General features: G+C 38.8%; 2 protein-coding genes and 1 pseudogene across 2 annotated transcripts; all 3 read right to left on the reverse strand.

The window, feature by feature from the left end:
• Positions 1-3,430: 3,430 nt before the first annotated feature.
• LOC145215074 (uncharacterized) lies at positions 3,431-11,708 on the reverse strand (annotated as a pseudogene).
• A 1,499-nt stretch (positions 11,709-13,207) lies between these two features.
• Positions 13,208-15,474, reverse strand: LOC145215164 (putative adhesion G protein-coupled receptor E4P). The gene is made up of 5 exons (XM_080083855.1): positions 15,439-15,474; positions 14,560-15,324; positions 14,274-14,499; positions 13,726-14,196; positions 13,208-13,670 (listed from the first exon to the last, which is right to left on the reverse strand). Exons 1-5 carry the CDS (start codon positions 15,472-15,474, stop codon positions 13,300-13,302), a joined length of 1,869 nt encoding a protein of 622 aa, XP_079939981.1. The 3' UTR covers positions 13,208-13,299.
• Positions 15,475-15,667: 193 nt separating this feature from the next.
• Positions 15,668-17,091, reverse strand: LOC145215246 (uncharacterized). Its single transcript, XM_080083964.1, has 3 exons — positions 17,032-17,091; positions 16,871-16,968; positions 15,668-16,094 (listed from the first exon to the last, which is right to left on the reverse strand). The coding sequence occupies exons 1-3, from the start codon at positions 17,089-17,091 to the stop codon at positions 15,668-15,670; spliced, it is 585 nt and encodes a 194-aa protein (XP_079940090.1).
• Between the last annotated feature and the right edge of the window lie 2,730 nt (positions 17,092-19,821).

Consider the following 19,821-nt stretch of genomic DNA (forward strand, 5'->3'; position numbering starts at 1 on the left):
CCACCAAGCATGAAGAAGAGTAAGATGAAAGACTTTGCTGCTCTCAACGCATCTCCTGTCCCTGGATCTTCTCCTCTGTTTCGCATCTTCTTCGAGTGCAGCATCACATGTGTCGTCTTAAAGATGATCATGAAGTTGGTTAAGAGGATGAGAGCAAGAGGAGCGACGACCGTGGAGTAGAGGATCGGAGTACCGGGAGCCAACCAGCATCTCATATACTTGGGAACCTGAATAAATTCGTTACATTGCTCGTACAATGGTTGGGACTTCATGTAGATGTCGAGTGGAAACCCCACAGCAATAGATGTTCCCACTACCAAGGTTGGAATGATCCAACCAATCATCATGAAGTTCTTAAGACGTTTTGTTGAATCCTGGGTTTGGAATTCGACTGGAAACGAAGTTGCCATAAAGAGACGAATGCCTTCAACGAGGAACCACATTCCTGAAAGAAAGCAGGGGCGTCAGATCATATAATACATATCAATGCTTGAAACTCAAATTGGTCTGTTACTTTATATACCTGAAGACAGCAAAAGATACTGGTTGACTGCTGTGTGAATCACACATGAAATATCATGCATCACGGCAAGTTCATGTGATATGTTGACAACGTGGAAAAGCATAAGAGCCAATGACAAGCTGATTTGAACTGGAACCCGATCTCCGCTGTGTTTCGACTTGTAGAGGATTATTATGGTGGCGATCAGAAACACGACTGAAGTTGATTCTGTGCTGTAAGATGTGATCTGAAACAAAATTTTGCATCATTGTGAGCTATTATTTAAATGTTCGCATTGAAATATTTACCTTGACGCCTTTTGGAATTGTGATGGATTCGACAGCCAGTATAACAGTGAACAAAGTGAGATGGTTGCACTTGCAAGTGACGTTGCCTGTTACGTCATCTGTGATTGTGACGCAACCGCGATATATTTAGTATTTTCTTTCCACTCTGTCGAAGTAGAGACAGATTGGATCCACTTGTTTAATCTTCAGGTTTTCATGGGATATGTTTCCCGCTTTGATCAGCTTGCAGACGGTTTCTGGTGATGTTGGAGGAAAAATTAAACTTGCGTTTCCTGACAGTTGATTATTTTCTTTATCGGTAGTTGATCGTTTGCGGCGTAAGCGCTTGAAACTATCGGCATCCCAACCCACAATAGCAATGTAGGTTGTTTTGAATGTAGCTATGTACCGCGTTGTAGCCAGTAAACCGGCTTCGAACGGTTGAGTCTGTGCAATTCGTGTTGTCTTTATGTTGAAGACAAGCACTGCAATTGCAACACGTTTCACTTCATTTGTTTCCAGTGTAAAGTCGATATGAGATGATCCGAGCTGAAGATTTGAGTTGTATGTCTCCTGGTTGATGTTGGTAACTACGATGTGCAGTTGAGCATCTCCACTACTGTAGGTGATTCCGTTTGTTTGAAAATGATTTCGGGAAAAATTTTCAACTCGATTTTCAATGTGTTCTATTTCCATCACACTTGCAGGATTTAAATTTCTTAACTGATCCAGAAATGAAGGATCTGTAACAAAACAACAACATGACAGTTTGGTAAATGAGATGCCTAATTAGTTTTAACGGATTTTCCTCCTTGTAAATATTCTAACTTGTCTGACTTTCTACACCAACTAAGCCAAGGGTGCATTGTGGCATTTACCTCATATCGTGCCTGTGTTATTTACGATGCGTAAGCGTAACATAAATTTAACGGACTTAAATCAATTTCAGGCCGCATAAGGCGTAAGCGTAACATAAATTTAAACATAGCTCGAACCATGTTTGCCTCCAACAACTAACAAATGCGATAAACTTGTCAAATAACAGCAAGAAGTTACCTTTATGTCCGGATGGATTTGATGTAATCTCAGATACAATGTTAACCAGGGTGTCACCAAGGGTAGTAAAATTGGTTAACATTGTAACTCTGTCGTTGCTGGTTCTGTTGTTGGCAATGGTTTCAAGCTCACTTTCATTAACGTTTGATCCAATCCCAACAGCGTACACTGTAATCTTGTTGCTGCTCGTCAAACCGTAACTAGTAAAAAGCAAGTGTTATAGGTTTTACCGGTATTAAATGTTGTCCATGAGAGGTATACAAACTAAGGTGGTATACAAACTAAGGAAATTTTATTACTTTCGTTTGTCTTGTAAGACAATCTGACAGCTATGTTCAGGGTAATTTTTCCCAGCTTTTAAAAATAATCATTGCTTAATAGACAAGCAAAAACCAATTTCGAAAATCTTTTTTGGGGTATTTTCCAAACGTTTAAAAACAAATTCGTGTTAAATAGGTCAAAAACAATAAGCATCTATTTCTATTCCTTTCTATCAATAGTATTGGCCAAACAGCTTTTATGATATCACTATTGCTGCTGTATGACGTGTGTAATACATCACAGAGCCTCCCAGGAAACACGTCTGGAATGCGATCAAATAAATCAAATTTTAGGCCAAACCTTGTCGCTTGCAGAAATATGTTATTCTAGTCAAGAAGAATAGACCTATTTTTGGTCATTTTAGTCAAATCAGTTTGAGATGGGACGCAGCGAAAGAAAAATTCGTTAGGTGTTATACGATCAGTGTAAGGTTTGGAACGAGTAGGCTAAATACGTTGGTCTATACTTGCGTAGGTGCCATAGCAACAACATTAAGGATACGAATAAAATGACTACAAATACCGGGATTATAATGGGCATGATGTAAGCGAATGTTGTTTATCACTTTTAAAACACCAACCTGGTATCCAAAAGATTAGCATCTGTTGCAGAACCGTCCGTTGTAAGAATCAGAAATTTTTTGGAGGTTGCTGCGTTAGCAGAGTAATTGAAGTCGATCTAAACAGAAAACCAAGTCATACCAGATTTTGCGTTTTATTTCTTGTTAGAACAACGCCTTACTTTGACAGCTCTCTCGATGGCTGTTGCGGTAAAAGTGTTTCCGTGGAAAAGATGCGGCATGCTATTGTTTACAGCATCTTTAATACATTGGACTGTGGTGCAATTTCCAAGGGTGGTGGGATATCGATAAAAGCTGTTGTCGCTGTAGTCAGGACTGTCAAAAATAAATATACACCGTGTTGATGTATATTGCTTTCCAAGTTGCAAGTTTCGCACGTCGAAAGCTATTAACCTCATACACGTAGCTACTTGTGTTTGAAAATTAGTGAAGTTGTTAGGACAAAAAAAAAAAAAAACTTCAAGACAACCTAACCTATTTGCTGAAGTTTTTGGCAACGATTTTTTAATGTTGCTAGCACGTTTTAATGCCAAGCAAAAATGATACTAAAATGTTTTTACATGAAGCATCCTATTTACAACCCCACTTCCCAAAAAACTTTTAATTCCTTATTATTTTAAGCAGGTTACCGGAAATTTGACATATCTATTACGCCAGTAGAAAAATTTTTGTACAACGAACTATTTACCTCAAAATCTTGTTGTTTCCGTACTGAAGAATGGCAACTTGCAGTAAGTGTCTGTCGAAACTCGCTTTTAGAGCATCAGCCATTGTTACAAAAGCATTCTTGTATGTTGCAAACTGAGAAGATGTTATTGAGCTAGTACTGTCCACCAGAAACACAATGTCGATTTCTTGGGCTGGAAAAACAAAAAGCATTAGTTCAATGAAATGGTAAGTGGGGATTAATTGTAATGCCGCTAGGGTAAATAAAAACAAGCATTACGTTGTAACATTTCTTATAAAAAATCCTTTGCCTAATTTGGTTGATATTTTTTTCACACTTCAACATAACGTTAACAACAAACTTTGTTTGAAGTTTGGTCTTGGAGCAGTTTTATGCGAGGCATAGTTTTATGTTCACAATCGGGCGGTAAAGGAGTTAAGAAAGGTTCCAAATAGTTACATTATTTTGTATACCCTAATTTTAGTGCAATATGACTTATAATACGGCCTTAAACTTTGGAAACTGTTGGCCAAAATTTAACCCCAGGGGGCAAATGTCAATGCTTTCGAATCGAATCTATTTGATTGTCGTAAGGAAAAATCAACAGGTTGTGTTTGTTAGGTTTACATAAAATATAGAAGAAACACCATGTCTGAGTTTACCTTGCAAACTTGGTTTGAAGCAGACGACAGCCAGAATCACAAGTAGGAAAACGAAGAAACTCATTTTCCAACTTGTTGCTATTGTAGAATAGCCTCCTTACGATTTTGCAGTTCTCAATTCAAAAGATGTTGGACAAAACCAAGATGTGTTTTAAAACTGTGGTCCAAGTAGACGAAATTATTTTGGTTATAGCTTATGACACAAACATGCAAAACACAATGTAGCTTTGCTGTAAATGACTTTTGATTCTCACAACATCACTTGAAATCAGCGGCAGCTTTCGCCGTAGTCCTAAACTGCCAGACCCACGGAGGTACTAAACTATTCACGTTGATATACCTTGCATCGCGTCTTTCTATTTTCAACTGACCACACCGACGCCAGTCAGTAGCTATATACAAGCACGGAATCAATAAGGCTGTATGAAAAACGCTGATTCTTATTATCAGTTCCATGCAATTAAGCCAAACTCATCTCTCTTCTGCAGCTTGATACCAATACGAATTTGATTGTGAATGTAAAAAAACAACAAATTTGAATTAAGTCAACAAAGGAGTTCAACCAACTTAAAATATGTGAGTTTTTTACTTAAAAACGGATTGTGTAACTTTCCACCAATGTATCATGAACGTTTGTTAAATTTGAAACCCGGTAAACGCAGCGCATGTTCAATATTACTCAATGGTTTATTGCCACCATGCTTAGTTTCTCCAACCTGGGCTTTGGACTATTGTATACAATGGCTTACTTTGATGGATTTATTCAAACATCTTGGTGATTCAATTTCTGGGACTTTTGTCATACCGAGTGCACACATTTATCCCCCTACAACAGTGTTTCTCAACCTTAGGGACGCGACCCCAAAGGGGCTGCAAAGTCCCGAAAGGGGTTGCGAAGGGAAGATTTTTTGCAAACTTTTCTCGTGTCTTCTGTTTAGAATAGTAACTTACACAACATATTGATTAAGAATTGAAACAACTGCGTTTGGAAATATATATACTTTTATATGATTGTGTTTTTGGCTTTTCCGATATAAATAGCGCGAAATATTGAAAGAGTTTATGGTAACATGGCCCATACCCACAACTTTAAGAGTTTTCTGTATCGCACAAAACGTGACGTTTAATGATAAACACATTTTGGTAGTAAAGCTTCTTAAATGTGTTTGTAAAGAGGTCGCGTTATAGGGGGTCGCAAAGTAAAAAAAGGTTAAGAACCACTTGCCTAGAATAATGTTAGGTGAGTACAAATGCAAAAGTTACAAGACTTCGAAAAACCTCTTTTGCACAAATTAGACACGTTTTACAGGGTAGAAACGAAATGTTTTTTCCCTTCTCCTTTTGATTCTGAAATAAACAGAAACGGGTCAAGTGACTCGATGTCCAAAGTTTGGCTCTCACTGACCCGGTCGCGCATACATTACTTTCGTTACTATTTTGTTTATGCAACTGTTTCAATGTCAAGCGCGACAAATAAAATATTGATTGATTGATTTACAAGATTTGACCGATTCCAGGGCAGACCAGGTGCAGCGTGTTGTTACGTCATAATAGGAACTTAGTATCTTGGATGTTTCACCTTCGTTCAAGACAATATGATAAAATTTTGTGCATTAGCGTCGTCTAGCGCCAGAAAAACTTGAAACACAAAACAGGTATGTGGCGGTTGGCTGTCATTGTGATTAGTGATGCACTGAACCCATCCATCATTAGGGCAGGAACTTAGCCGAACGGTCTGGCGCGCCTGACCCATGTACAGACATAAAAACCCTGATCGGGATTCGTCCCCTGGAGGGTCCTGGGTTCGAACCCCGTGAAAAAAAAGAACCCATCCATTATTAAATATGGTTTTAAAAACAGAATTTCATTTATTGGGTCTGTACTGGCCCTTTAGGTAGACAATTGGAACACTCCGTCAATCTGACTCTAATAAACAAACTAACGCTGCTTAACTAAACCTAAAGTAACATTCCCAAATTTATATTTCGATATAGCATGACACAACAGCGCCACTTTGCGGTTACACACGCAACACAAATGTCAGAACGCCAATGCGTGAGCTATCAACTGCTCTGTTTTGCCCATGTACACTTGTTATACACCTATGCACTGTTATGGAAAACTCATTTTAAGTCTAAAACACGCTGATTTATACAGCGTTCAGGTCACATATTGATATGCGCTCATAGTTCTAAAAACGTATGCCCGAGAAGATTAACTACGTTCTGAACCGTAATTATTCATTAAATTGATTAACGTCAAATGTAACATGGCGGGAAGCCGTTTCAGACTTGGTTCCCGTTAATACGCAAATTAGCGATAAACCGATAGCCTTCAACCGGTATATGACTAGTGCGGTGATTAGAAAACATGTTTTAGCCGGTTAAGCTTTTGTGTAGAAAAAAGAAAAGCGAGTTTTGACCGAGTTTGACCGGTGCAATACGTCAAGATACATGCATGCAAGAAAAATGATTTGAAATTAAAGTCCGATACAGGTCCAAATTAGGCAGTAGGTTAACACACATTTCAAAAATCAGTCATTAGTTTATCACACATTCAAACTTATTTATTATTACACACTTATAACATGGTATCAATGCAGTCGTTTTTATTACAAAGGGTCAAAAAGGCATGTTATGTGATGACAACAACACGCAACAACACAACATCTGTGGAGGAGCTATGGTTTAATGGTTCCTGTGTTTTCCTCATAATTTCCGGGATGCTAATGTTAACTGAGGTTCAGATAAGCTGAAACGGTAGGAAGTACATGTGTTTTAGTTAGGGCATGTGAATACGTTAGCGTGTAAATAAGACGAAAACGCATTTAAAAATACAAACTACAAACAATGCAATACGATGAAATGACAGAAACAGGAAGCATGACAATGTAAAAAAACAAGAATGCTTGCGAATGTCTACAGTGGAAAAATACTGGTGGCATAAAATGTTTTCTGACAAAAAGTAAATTGGTGTCTTTCGTACCCAGCAAAACCAAAATATTTGTGGTCATAACTAAAACCTAATCTTATATTAGCGTAACAATGTGGACACTCTCGTTGCCCAATAGGTACAAACTCAAGTTTATCAACGACTTAAAATCTAAGTGTGCAAAATATAACGGTAATCATGGAAACATTAAAGCCAAATCTGAAAACGAAACACATTTTGTGCAATACTCATCAAGGTAAACCCTCAGAAGGCACCCAATACTTGTGAGTTTCATGTGCCGGAAACTGCTTTAATAGTTTTAACTAGAGAGTGGGTGTGAGGCAAAGTAAGCATTGAAAAGTTCAACGTACAGCATTTTCCAACATTAACATTTGTAAGTTACACGGTGCAGTATTAAATGACAATATCCGACTAGACGGTTCATTTAGAGCTGCAAACAAATTTTATATCGGCTGCATGATGGGACAACCAATGACAACCAATGACGTTTGTTTTTTCATATAATTGCTCAACTGCAAAATAATTGTTTAAACTTTTTCATCCTTTTGCATTTGCCTTATTTCTCTGCTACTGAGACCTGAGACCAGCTTCACGCTCGCACGTCAGCACGTCCTTTCTGATGTCGTCATCCATGACGCAGTACAACAGGAAGACGACGATTCCTTGCGATCCGTTCACCAAGCTGTGGATGTACATGAACACCTCGTTCGAAATCTCATTCCCGATTCCTACAAGTGTAATAAGTTTGTGAAACCATATCTTTGAAATCCCTTGCATTGATGCAACTTATGAAAATCAAACCGTTTAAAAATATAAAAAAGCGCACAAATATTGCCTGTAAAGAAAGCCAAAATCCAAGCTCCACCAAGCATAAAGAAGAGTACGATGAAAGACTTTGCTGCTCTCAACGCATCTCCTGTCCCTGGATCTTCTCCTCTGTTCCGCATCTTTCTCGAGTGCAACATCACATGTGTCGTCTTCAAGATGATCATGAAGTTGATTAAGAGGACGAAAGCAAGAGGAGCGACGACCGTGGAGTAGAAGATCGAAGTACCGGCAGCCAACCAGCACCTGTCATACTTTGTAACCTGTATAATTCGTTACATTGCTCGTAGAATGGGTGGGGCTTCATGTAGATGTCAAAAAGAAACCCCCCGGCAATGGATATTCCAATTATCAAAGCGGGAACAATCCAACCGATCATCATGAAGATCTTAAGACGCTTTGACGAATCCTGGGTTTGGAATTCAACTGGAAACGAAGTCGCCATAAAGATACGAATTCCTTCAACGAGGAACCATATTCCTGAAAAAAGCAATTGTGTCAGATCACATAATATGGTTCAGTGGTTGAATCCTCGCCTGCCACATAACATAAATCAATACTTGAAAATTTTAATTTAATTTTACTATACCTGAAGACAGCAAAAGATATTGATTGGCTGCTGTGTGAATCACGCATGGAATCTCATGCATCACGGCAAGATCATGTGATATATTGACAGCGTGAAAGAGCAGAAGAGTCGATGACAAACGGATTTGAACAGGAACCCGATCTCCGCTGTGTTTCGACTTGTAGAGGATTATTATGGTGGCAATCAGAAACACGACTGAAGTTGATTCTGTGGCGTATGATGTGATCTGGAACAAAATGTTGTTAATTTTGGGAGCCTTTTGTTAAGGTTCACATTTAAATCTTTACCTTGACCCCCTTTGGTATGGTGGTGGATTTGACAGCCAGCAAAACTGTGAAAAGAGTAAGATGGTTGCACTTGCAGGTGACGTTGACTGTCACGTCATCGGTGATTGTGACGCAACCACGATCCGAGTATTTTTTTTTAACCTTGTCGAAGAAAAGACAGATTGGTTCCAGTTTCTTTATCTTAAGGTTTTTGTTGTATATCATTTCCGATTTGATCAGATTGCAGACGGTTGCTGGTGATGTTGGAAGTATGACGAAACTTGCATTACCAGAAATGTGATCGTTTATTTCATCGACACTTGTTCGTTTGCGGCGTAATCGCTTGAAGCTATCGGCATCCCAACCCACAATAGCAATGTAGGTTGTGTTGATCGTAGCTATGTATCGCGTTGTGACCAATGAACCGACTTCGACTGGTTGAGTCTGTGCAGTTTGTGTTGAGTTTATCTTGAAGACAAGCACTGCAATAATGATTCGTTTCACTCCATTTGTTTGCAATGTAAAGTCGATGTAAGATGACCCAAGCTGTTGATTTGAGTTGTATGTCTCCTGATTGATGTTGATAACTACGATGTGCAGTTGAGCATCTCCACTACTGTAGGTGGTTCCGTTTGTTTGAAAATGATTACGGGAAAAATTCTCCACTCGATTTTCTATGTGTTCTATTTCCATCACATTTGCAGGATTTAAATTTCTCAACTGTTCCAGAAATGAAGCATCTGTAACAAAACAACTTAGTGGAAGGTTGGTAAAACAAATATTTTAGGAAGTTTGTGTTGTATATTAAACTGGTCAGAATTTCTTGTTACAGGATTTTTTTTTCATTAATTAACTTTTTCCCTTAGAATTATGCGGAAGTTTTTCATATTCGAAAATGATATTTTATAAATCAAATTGTGTTTAAGCCGGCTTTTACCGGCACGCTAATGTAAAATATTTTACAAAATAGAGAAACATTTCGTACACCGACTAATAACAACAAGAAGTTACCTTCGGAACATTTCGTAGATACATTTGCTATAATCTCAGATACAATGTTAACCAGGGTGTCACCAAGGGTAGTAAAATAGCTCAACCGTGTAACTCTGTCGTTGTTAACTTCATTGTTGGCACTGGTTCGAAGCTGACTTGGAGAAACGTGTGGACCGATTCCAATGGCGTGCACTATAATCTTGTTGCTGCTCGTCAAACCGTAACTGGTAAAAGACGACACAAGTGCAGCATTTAAAACCAGGGAGTCGAACCGAAACTGAAACCGAGCCGCAAATTACAATTACATAAAAAAACGAACCGAAGTTGGACCATATTTTTTATTTGACGTTGTGCTCGAACTGGAACCAAAACAGTTTTATGTTTTTGTGATTTCTTTTAAAACAGGGCACTGAAGAATAAATACGACATGCAGCTATAAGACGTTTCAAAACTGAAGACTTTAAACGAAAGGGGATTTGAACCGTTCTAAAAACCGCAAACCGATTTGGACCGGGTAATTTGCCAGAACTAGGACAAACCCGAACCCAAAAATATACATTTTCTTAACTCCTTAAAACAACTTGGTTTAAAACAGACGACGGCCAGCACCACATGTACAGAAACAAAGAAGCTCATTTTGTCAACGTATTGTGCTTGCCGCTGTTTACGATTTTGCAGTTCTTAATTTAAGAGATGTTAGACAAAACCAAAATGTGTTTTTAAACTGTAGTCCAAGTAGACGCAATAATTAAAAAAGTGATCCTTAATCAGTGGTTCTTAATCTAAGCCGTTTCAGACTTGGTTCCCGTTAACACGCAAATTAGCGATAAACCGATAGCCTTCAACCGGTATATGACTAGTGCGGTGATTAGAAAACATGTTTTAGCCGGTCAAGCTTTTGTGTAGAAAAAAGAAAAGCGAGTTTTGACCGAGTTTGACCGGTGCAATACGTCAAGATACATGCATGCAAGAAAAATGACCTAAACTTTCTTCGCATACAGTTTCTTTTGGCTGGTCTTTGTTGGATTCTCGGACTTTGGATTTTGTTTTTTTTTGGTTTTGGTTTGCTTCCAGCTGCCACAAAACTGTTCTTAAATGGTGATGATGTTAAAATTTCTGATCTTTTGGCTTTTCTTTTACGACAGGAGAGTTTAGCACGAGGCAATGGCGATATGTCTTGCACAGAAACGTTTCGTGGCGTTGCCAATGATTGCATCGAAGAACTGCAGCAAGGCTGATCATCAACCGCCGGTTGCAAAAGTTCGGCTGTGGCTGTTTCAAAAAGGTCACCAGAAGTGGATGCTTCTGCATTTGCGTTAGCCACAACAGGGTCACTAGTTGAAGTACTGGCTGGGTTTAGTGCAGCACTTTCTATCACAACTGGTAACATATTATTGCTTATTTCTGCAACACTTGGCACTTCGTTAGCTGAAGGACTTTCTAAGTTTGGTGCTTCAGTTTCCAACACATCTGATAGAGATGCAGCATCAGAGGTTGTTCCAGCAATGATCTCTGTGACATTTGAAGGAGCGAAGTCACTGTCACAAAAAACATCTGGATTTTATGGTGAGATCCCACAAGATCGGAATCCATTGGATGCTTTTTCCACCGTGGCTGCACGCACATAAGCTTTGCCTGCCAACTCAGCAACATCAAAGTCACTAACACGTTTTCCTGGGTGATTGACCAGCCATTTGCTAACTTCTTGATTGTAAAATATTTTCAGAGGGCCAAAAAATGTCTTGTCCAAAGGTTGAAGTTTATGCGAACTATGTAGAGGGATTGACAGCATAATGATTCCATGTTTTCGAGCAAAATCAATTCCAGGTAGAGATAAGTGGCTGCTGTGATTATCCAACATAAGCAAAACCTTGTTTTCAGCAGTTGAGTTGGAATGAGATTTAAAGTGAATTAACCACTTGTGGAAAATGTCAGAATCAACCCTGTCTGATGATGAACAAAATCCTTCTGAACCTTCAGGAGCACCTCTTATCAGGGTGTCAACCATTCGAATACCAGTATGGTACTGAGTAACCTATGCCTATGAACAAACTAGTTAAGGCACCTAAGTTAAGAAGGAGTATTTCTTTCATAACTGAACTAATATAAACCAGTTCTTCAAACTTTTCCATCACCTGCTGGACAAGATGGTCGACTTTGCATAAAAACGTTTAGGGGGCGCTAACGACAATATCTGCGAAAATAATCCATTGTCCCTCTTTGCCCCGTGTCCCGCTTTGCCCTACTTTCCCCTAGTTTTATTTTAGCCTAGTGGTTTTCAGCTAGAATTGTTCTTTAATAAGAAACGATTTACCTCTGCGCAAAGAACCTTAGTTTATTGTCACATATGGTTACTGGTAAACATAATTTAATCCATTGGGATCAATGTAAAGCCGTATCCTAAATGAAGATTGTCTAGTATGGCTTTGGTTAATATCTGGACTGGAAAGCGCTGAATTTTCCAAACCAATTGGTTCCCTATGGAAAAACACATTTCAAAAATTAGGCAGTATGTTAACACACATTCACACACATTCATTTATTATCACGCGCATATTACATGGTATCAATGCAGTCGTTCTCAGTACAACGGGTCAAAAATGCATGTGATGCGATGACAACAAAACGCAACAACACTACATCGGCGGAGGAGCAATGGTTTAATGTGTACTGTGTTTTCCTGATAAGTTTTGGGATCTTGACGTTTAATGGTACCCAGAGAAGCCGAAATGGTAGGAAGCGCATATGTAGGCATTTGGAACGAGTGGCATTGTCAGGGCGTAAAATACGACGAAAACGCGTTCAAAAGTGCAAGGTACAAACATTGTAACGAGATGAAATGACAGATACATGGGAAGCATTACAATTAAAAAATAAGAATACTCGCGGATGTCTACAGTGAAAAAATACTGGTGGCATGAAATGATTGCCGACAGAAACTAAATTGGAGTCTTTCGTACCCAAAATCCAAATGTTCGTGGTAATAAGTCAACTCCGTTTTACATAAACTTAAAAAATATGTTCAAAGGAAGGCGCCACCACAAGTAAAACATTTCCTTTTTAGTAAACATTGTTAAAAGGTGATCATTAAAAATCTAAACGTTACCTAAGTAATGCAGAAAAACAGTATCAATAGATGCAATGGTATCACACAAATACTTACACACAAGAAAAGCATCAAAGCAAAAGCTGAAAAACAAACACACGATATGTGTTTAATGATGAGAGTGACAAAATGCGCAGCACTTGATACTTTGTTGCTACTTTAGTTTGACAAAAGACAGTAGCTGTACGAGCGTGAGGCGAAAGGGACTAACGTTTCGATGTCTCTTTCTAGAAGTCATTATTATCCGATCTTTTAACACCACACAGGGTAAAAACGCACAGAAAACTGTTGCAACGCTGATGAAAACTGAGTTTAAAGGTGTAAAAGCGACCAATAGCTAATCAGTAGTATCTTTTTTTATGTTTATCCTTACAACGGCGTACACCAATAAAACACGACGCAAAAACAATGGAAACATATTTACAGTTACGTATTAAACTTAGAACAACGGTCGCAAAAATGAAGTTTTCAGCTGACTTTGCACAACCGCAAACTAATTGTTTGAACTTTCACCTCCTTCTGCAATTGAACTTTCACCTCCTTCTGCATTTGAACTTTCACCTCTTTTCGCATGTGAACTTTCACCTCCTCCAGCATTTGTACTTTCACCTCCATCTGCATTTGAACTTTCACCTCCTTTTGGTTTTGCCTCGCTTCTCCGCTGCTTCGAACCAACATCAGCTTCACGCTTGCACGTCAGCATTTTCTGTCTGATGTCGTCATCCATGACACAATACAACAGGAAGACGACGATTCCCTGCGACCCGTTCACCAAGGTGTGAATGTACATGAACACCTCGTTCGAAATCTCGTTCCCGAGTCCTGAAAATGTAATCTGTTTGTAAAACCATATCTTTGAAATTCCTCGCATTAATACAACTTAAGAAAACTAAACGTTGAAAGAACTCACAAATATTACCTGTAAAGAAAGCCAAAACCCAAGTTCCACCAAGCATAAAGAAGAGTAAGATGAAAGACTTTGCTGCTCTTAACGCATCTCCTGTCCCTGGATCTTCTCCTCTGTTCCGCATCTTCTTCGAGTGCAACATCACATGTGTCGTCTTCAGGATGATCATGAAGTTGGTTAAGAGGACGAGAGAAAGAGATGCGACGACCGTGGAGTAGAATATCGGAGTACCGGGAGCCAACCAGCATCTCATATACTTGGGAACCTGAATAAATTCGTTACATTGCTCGTACAATGGTTGGGACTTCATGTAGATGTCGAGGGAAAACCCCACTGCCATGGATGTTCCCACTACAAAGGCTGGAACAATCCAACCAATCATCATGAAGATCTTAAGACGCTTTGACGAATCCTGGGTCTGGAATTCGACTGGAAACGAAGTTGCCATAAAGAGACGAATTCCCTCAACGAGGAACCATACTCCTGAAAAAATCAATTGCGTCAGATCATAAAATACATATCAATGCTTGAAACTAAAATTGGTCTGTTACTTTATATACCTAAAGACAGCAAAAGATACTGGTTGACTGCTGTGTGAATCACACATGGAATCTCGTGCATCACGCCAAGATCATGTGATATGTTGACAGTGTGTAAGAGCAGAAGAGCAAGTGACAAGCTAATTTGAACCGGAACCCGATCTCCGCTGTGTTTCGACTTGTAGAGGATTATTATGGTGGCGATGAGAAACACGACTGAAGTTGATTCTGTGGTGTAAGATGTGATCTGAAATAAAGTGTTGTTCATTTTGTGAGCCATTTGTTCAAGTTTACATTAAATCTTTACCATGACGCCGTTTGGAATGGTGATGGATTCGACAGCAAGTAGAACAGTGAACAAAGTGAGATGGTTGCACTTGCAAGTGACGTTGCCTGTCACGTCATCAGTGATTGTGACGCAACCCCGATCCGAGTATTTTCTTTCCACTCTGTCGAAGTAGAGACAAATTGGTTCCAGTTTCTTGATCTTCAGGTTTTCATGGGAAAAATTTCCCGCTTTGATCAGCTTGCAGACGGTTTCTGGTGATGTTGGAGGAAAAATTAAACTTGCGTTTCCTGTCAGTTGATCGCTTCCTTTATCGGTAGTGAACCGTTTGTGGCGTAAGCGCTTGAAGCTATCGGCATCCCAACCCACAATAGCAATGTAGGTTGTGCTGAACGTAGCCATGTACCGCGTTGTAGCCAATGAACCGGCTTCGACTGGTTGAGTCTGTGCAATTCCTGTTGTGTTTATCTTGAAGACAAGCACTGCAATTATGATTCGTTTCACTCCATTTGTTTGTAGTGTAAAGTCGATGTTAGATGACCCAAGCTGAAGATTTGAGTTGTATGTCTCCTGGCTGATATTGGTAACCACGATGTGCAGTTGAGCATCTCTGCTGCTATAGGTGGTTCCGTTTGTTTGAAAATGATTTCGTGAAAAAAATTCAATTCGAGTTTCGATGTTTTCTGTTTCTATCACACTTGCAGGATTTGAATTTATTAACTGATCCAGAAATGAAGGATCTGTAACAAAACAACTCAATGACAATTTGGTATATCGGATGCCACACTAACCATGTTTGCCTTCGCGCCTAACAAATTCGATCAACACGTCTTCTAAAAACTACAAGAAGTTATCTTTTGGCATAGATTAATTTGGTGTAATCCCAGATAAATTGTTAACCAGGGTGTCACCAAGGGCAGTAAAATTGTGCAACATTGTAACTTTGTCGTTGCTATTTCCTCTGTTGGCACTGGTTTGAAGATCACTTTGATTAACAAATGGTAAGAGACAACCTAGATATCATTTCCTTAATAAAATATTATTTTTTTGTTATGGCTCTGGTGGTTACGCGAAGGCAAACGTAGTGCAAGATTTCACATATTTGAGAACCACGTCGTACACCGACTAATCACAACAAAAAGTTACCTTCGGGTACAGATTTATTTGGTGTCATCTCTGATACATTTGGTGTCATCTCTGATACATTTGGTGTCATCTCAGATACATTTGGTGTCGTCTCAGATACATTTGGTGTCATCTCAGATACATTTGTTGTATTCTCAGATACATTTGGTGTCATCACAGATACATTTGGTGTCGTCTCAGATACATTTGGTGTCATCTCAGATACATTTAGTGTAATCTCAGATACATTTGGTGTAATCTCAGATACAATGTTAACTAGGATGTCACCAAGAGTAGTAAAATTGGTTAACATTGTAACTCTGTCGTTGCTAGTTCCCTTGTTGGCAATGGTTTGAAGCTCACTTTGAACAACGTCTGGTCCAATTCCAATGGCGTACACTGTAATGTTGTTGCTGCTCGTCAAACCGTAGCTGTTGTAAAAAGCAATACAAGTGCTGTAGGTTTAACCAGTATTAAATGTTGTCCATGAGAGGTATACAAACTAAGGTCGTTCGATCAAAAATTTCATTACCGTCGTTTTTCTTGTAATACAATCTGACAGATATGTTTAGGGTAATTTTCCCCAGCCTTTGAAATTATCTTGCTTAATAGAAAAAACAAATTAGGAAATCTATTTTTTTGGGTAGTTTCGAAAGGTTAAATCAGTGGTTCCTAAAGTTTGATACCACTTTCCTAATGGTAGGCAGGTGGCTTTCTGAATTTTGCCATACCAATTTTAAGATCAAGAATTGACACGAATTCATGTTAAATAGGCTAAAACAATCAGCATCACATTTTATACCTCCCTACTACTTGTATTGGTTAAACAGCATTTTATGCTGCTGTTCGACGTGTGTAACACATCACAAAGCCCATCAGAAAACACGTCTGGAATGCAATCAAATAAGTCCAATTTTTGGGCCAAACCTTGTCGCTTGCAGAAATATGTTATACTATTCAAGTAGAACAGACCTATTGTTTTGGTCCATTTAGTCAAATCAGTTTCAGGTTGGACGCAGCGAAAGAAAAATTCGTTAGGTGTATTGCGATCAGTGTAAGGTTGGGAACGAGTAGGTTAAATACGTTGATCTATACTTGCGTGGGTGCCATAGCAACAACATTAAGGATACGAAAAAAATGAGTACAAATATCGGGATTATAATGGGAATGACGTAAGTGAATGTTGCTCATTACTTAAAACACCAACCTGGTATCCAAAAGATGAGCGTCCGTTGCAGCACCGTCCGTTGTAAGAATCAGAAATTTTTTGGAGGTTGCGGCGTTAGCAGAGTAATTGAAGTCGATCTAAACAGAAAACCAAGTCATAATAAATTTTGCGTTTGATTTCTTGTTAGAACAACGCCTTACTTTGACAGCTCTCTCGACGGCGGTTGCGGTAAAAGTGATTCCACCAAGAAGATGAGGCATATTATTGTTTATTGCATCTTTAAAGCATTGGACTGTGGTGCAATTTCCAAGGGTGGTGGGATTCTGATAAAAGCTGTTGTCGCTGTAGTCAATGCTGCCAAAAATAGATTTAAACCGTGTTAATGCACATTGCTTTCCAAGTTTCAAGATGTCGAAAAGCTATTAACCTCACGTACATGTATTTGAAAATTGGTAAAGTTATTGGGACAAAAAAAAAAACTGCAAGAGCACCCAACCTATTTGCTGTATTTCACAAAACGTTCATATAGACTTTTTGGCAACGATTTTTTAATTCTGCTAGCACGTTGTCAAGCAAAGAATGAGACTAAAATGTTTCACATGAAGCATCCTATTTACAACAACAACAAAATATTTACAAATTATTTGGAATATGCCAAACGTCAATATGGGTGGTTACGTATGAGGTACTTACAAAGTTTAGTACTTTATTACACGTAATGTTACGCTGCGTTGATACGTACAAAAACAATGTGCGATCCAATTAAAAGTAAGTGGTCTTAAATATTGCGCATTATTGAAACATTTTATTACTTTGCTATGTTGTTGTTTCCGTACTGTAGAATGGCAACTTGCAGTAAGTGTCTGTCGAAACCCGCTTTTAGAGCATCAGCCATTGTTACAAAAGCACTCTTGTATGTTGCAAACTGAGAAGTTGTTATTGAGCTAGTACTGTCCACCAAAAACACAATATCGATTTGTTGAGCTGAAAAAAAAAAGAAAAAATATCGGGGCAAAGGTTGGTAACCGGGGTTAAATTGTAAATACACATGGCAGGGGTGTCCAAACTGCGCCAGAACCCAAAACAAGCCAAACGAGTTTACAAAGACCGAAAATCTCTAACTTACGTATAAACCCGAATAGCAATACAATTTGCCGCCTAATACGACCCTAATATCTAGAGCAGGGGTGTCCAAACTGTGGCCCGCGGGCCAAATGCGGCCCCCCGACGGCATTTTAAGTGGCCCGCGGCTGTTTTTTTAAATTATGTTGCGTATGGCCCGCCATAGTTTGGAACTTTGTATTAAGTTTTTGGGTTTTGGCGACGCTACTTCACGCAAAAGCTTTCCATGGAACTTCATTTACCGGTAAAAAGGAAGGTGCTGACTCAACAAAATCACAAAATTTCCTTAAATCCTGTAAATTTGTGTCTTAATTCTGAAATAACGTTGGCCCGCGGGCGTCATTACCTGGTAAAATTTGGCCCCGTTAAAAAAAGTTTGGACACCCCTGATCTAGAGGGTAGACAAACGTTTAATTTCCGTTGCCACATAAGTAGCCTATATTTCCAAATCACCACATTTGGCACACTCGCACAGTAAAGGAAATTAACATGTTGCAAACTGGGTTGAAATTGAAAATTTCCAACAGAAATTATAGTGAGAAGTCAGATCCTTTACCTTGCAAACTTGGTTTAAAGGAGACGACGGCCAGCACCACAAGTAGAGAAACAAAGGAGATCATTCTGTCAACCACATGATTTCTGTAGAATACTTACGATTTTGTAACACTGAGTCACCAGATTTTCACCAAATTTGGCATCACATTTATTGCAAAGGAAACCCACACAAAGTTGTGAACTGGGCCGAAAGTAAAAAGAAATTAAGACAGAAATAATACCAAGTGCGATCAGTTAACCCCCAAACAAACCCATACTGTTCTATTTATCGAATGTGGCCAAAAAACCTTGCCTGACTTTAAACCGCATAACAGAATCAAGACATTATGTATGTAGTGATTAATAAATTAACATAGTTGTGATGTTATGTTACATAGAAAAAACATTACGTCTAAGTTTACCTTGCAAACTTGGTTTGAAGCAGACGACGGCCAGCATCAAGTAGAGAAACAAAGAAGCTCATTTCCCAACTTGTTGTTTTCTGTAGTACTTACGATTTTGTAACACTGAACCACCAGATTTTGTACAAAACCATTTTGCAACTGGTCAAATTAGACGTAATTACACTTTGTTAAGGCTTGCGACACAAACATGCAAAAAACATAGTCATTCATGTGTAAACTACTTTTATTTCTACAAAATCATTTGAAACCAATGACAGCATTCGTCTTAGACTTAAACTGCCAGACCCACGGAGGTCCTAAACTATTCACCTTGATATCACCTTGCATTGTATCTTTCTATTTTTAACTGACCGCAGCAACACCAGCCAGTAGCTATTCAATTCATTTATTTCGTTCACGTGCATATAGTAAGTAAGCAGTTTTGACACATTTAATGACAACGACGCAAACAAAAATGGATCAGCTGGAGCCACTAGTGGCCATTGCAAGTAGCTGACCCTATCTATTTGAACGGTTAAATTTGGCACTGTTTATACAGGAATAAACAAGAAGGTAATAAAGGTCACAACAACGTTTGAAAATAGTAATAAGTTCTGTTCATGTAATATCAACTCATTGCGAAGCGTTGTAAGTATAAAACAAAAGGTTCAACTTCCGGGGTCATGAGTCATGACACGAGTGTCAAAAGCATCACAACAATTTCCTCGCAGCAATACTTGATTGATTACATGCAAGGCAGCTATGTACAAACACGAAAGCAAGACTGTATGAAAAACCTGATGCTTATTATCGGTTCTCCACAGTTGGCCAAATCCACCTGCCTCCTGTAGCATGTTACCTATATGAATTGATTGTGAAGGTAAAATCAACTTTGAGTCAAGTCAGCAAAGGAGTTCAACAACCTCTTCC

The sequence above is a fragment of the Phallusia mammillata genome, chromosome 1, assembly GCF_965637545.1.
Source record: "Phallusia mammillata chromosome 1, kaPhaMamm4.hap1.1, whole genome shotgun sequence".
In the NCBI taxonomy this organism is placed as follows: domain Eukaryota; kingdom Metazoa; phylum Chordata; class Ascidiacea; order Phlebobranchia; family Ascidiidae; genus Phallusia; species Phallusia mammillata.

Bases quoted from the DNA above. Each gene is read 5' to 3' on its own strand.
- LOC145215164 (XM_080083855.1), bottom strand. From the start codon at position 15,474: ATGTTGCACAATTTTACTGCCCTTGGTGACACCCTG. The intron at 15,325-15,438 runs GTTAACAATTTA...AAACATGGTTAG, and splicing joins CTGCCCTTGGTGACACCCTG to TGTGGCATCCGATATACCAA. The intron at 14,197-14,273 runs GTATATAAAGTA...TGATTTTTTCAG, and splicing joins GTATCTTTTGCTGTCTTTAG to GAGTATGGTTCCTCGTTGAG.
- LOC145215246 (XM_080083964.1), bottom strand. From the start codon at position 17,091: ATGCCTCATCTTCTTGGTGGAATCACTTTTACCGCAACCGCCGTCGAG. The intron at 16,969-17,031 runs GTAAGGCGTTGT...TTTTCTGTTTAG, and splicing joins CCGTCGAGAGAGCTGTCAAA to ATCGACTTCAATTACTCTGC. The intron at 16,095-16,870 runs GTTGGTGTTTTA...TTTTTACAACAG, and splicing joins GCTCATCTTTTGGATACCAG to CTACGGTTTGACGAGCAGCA.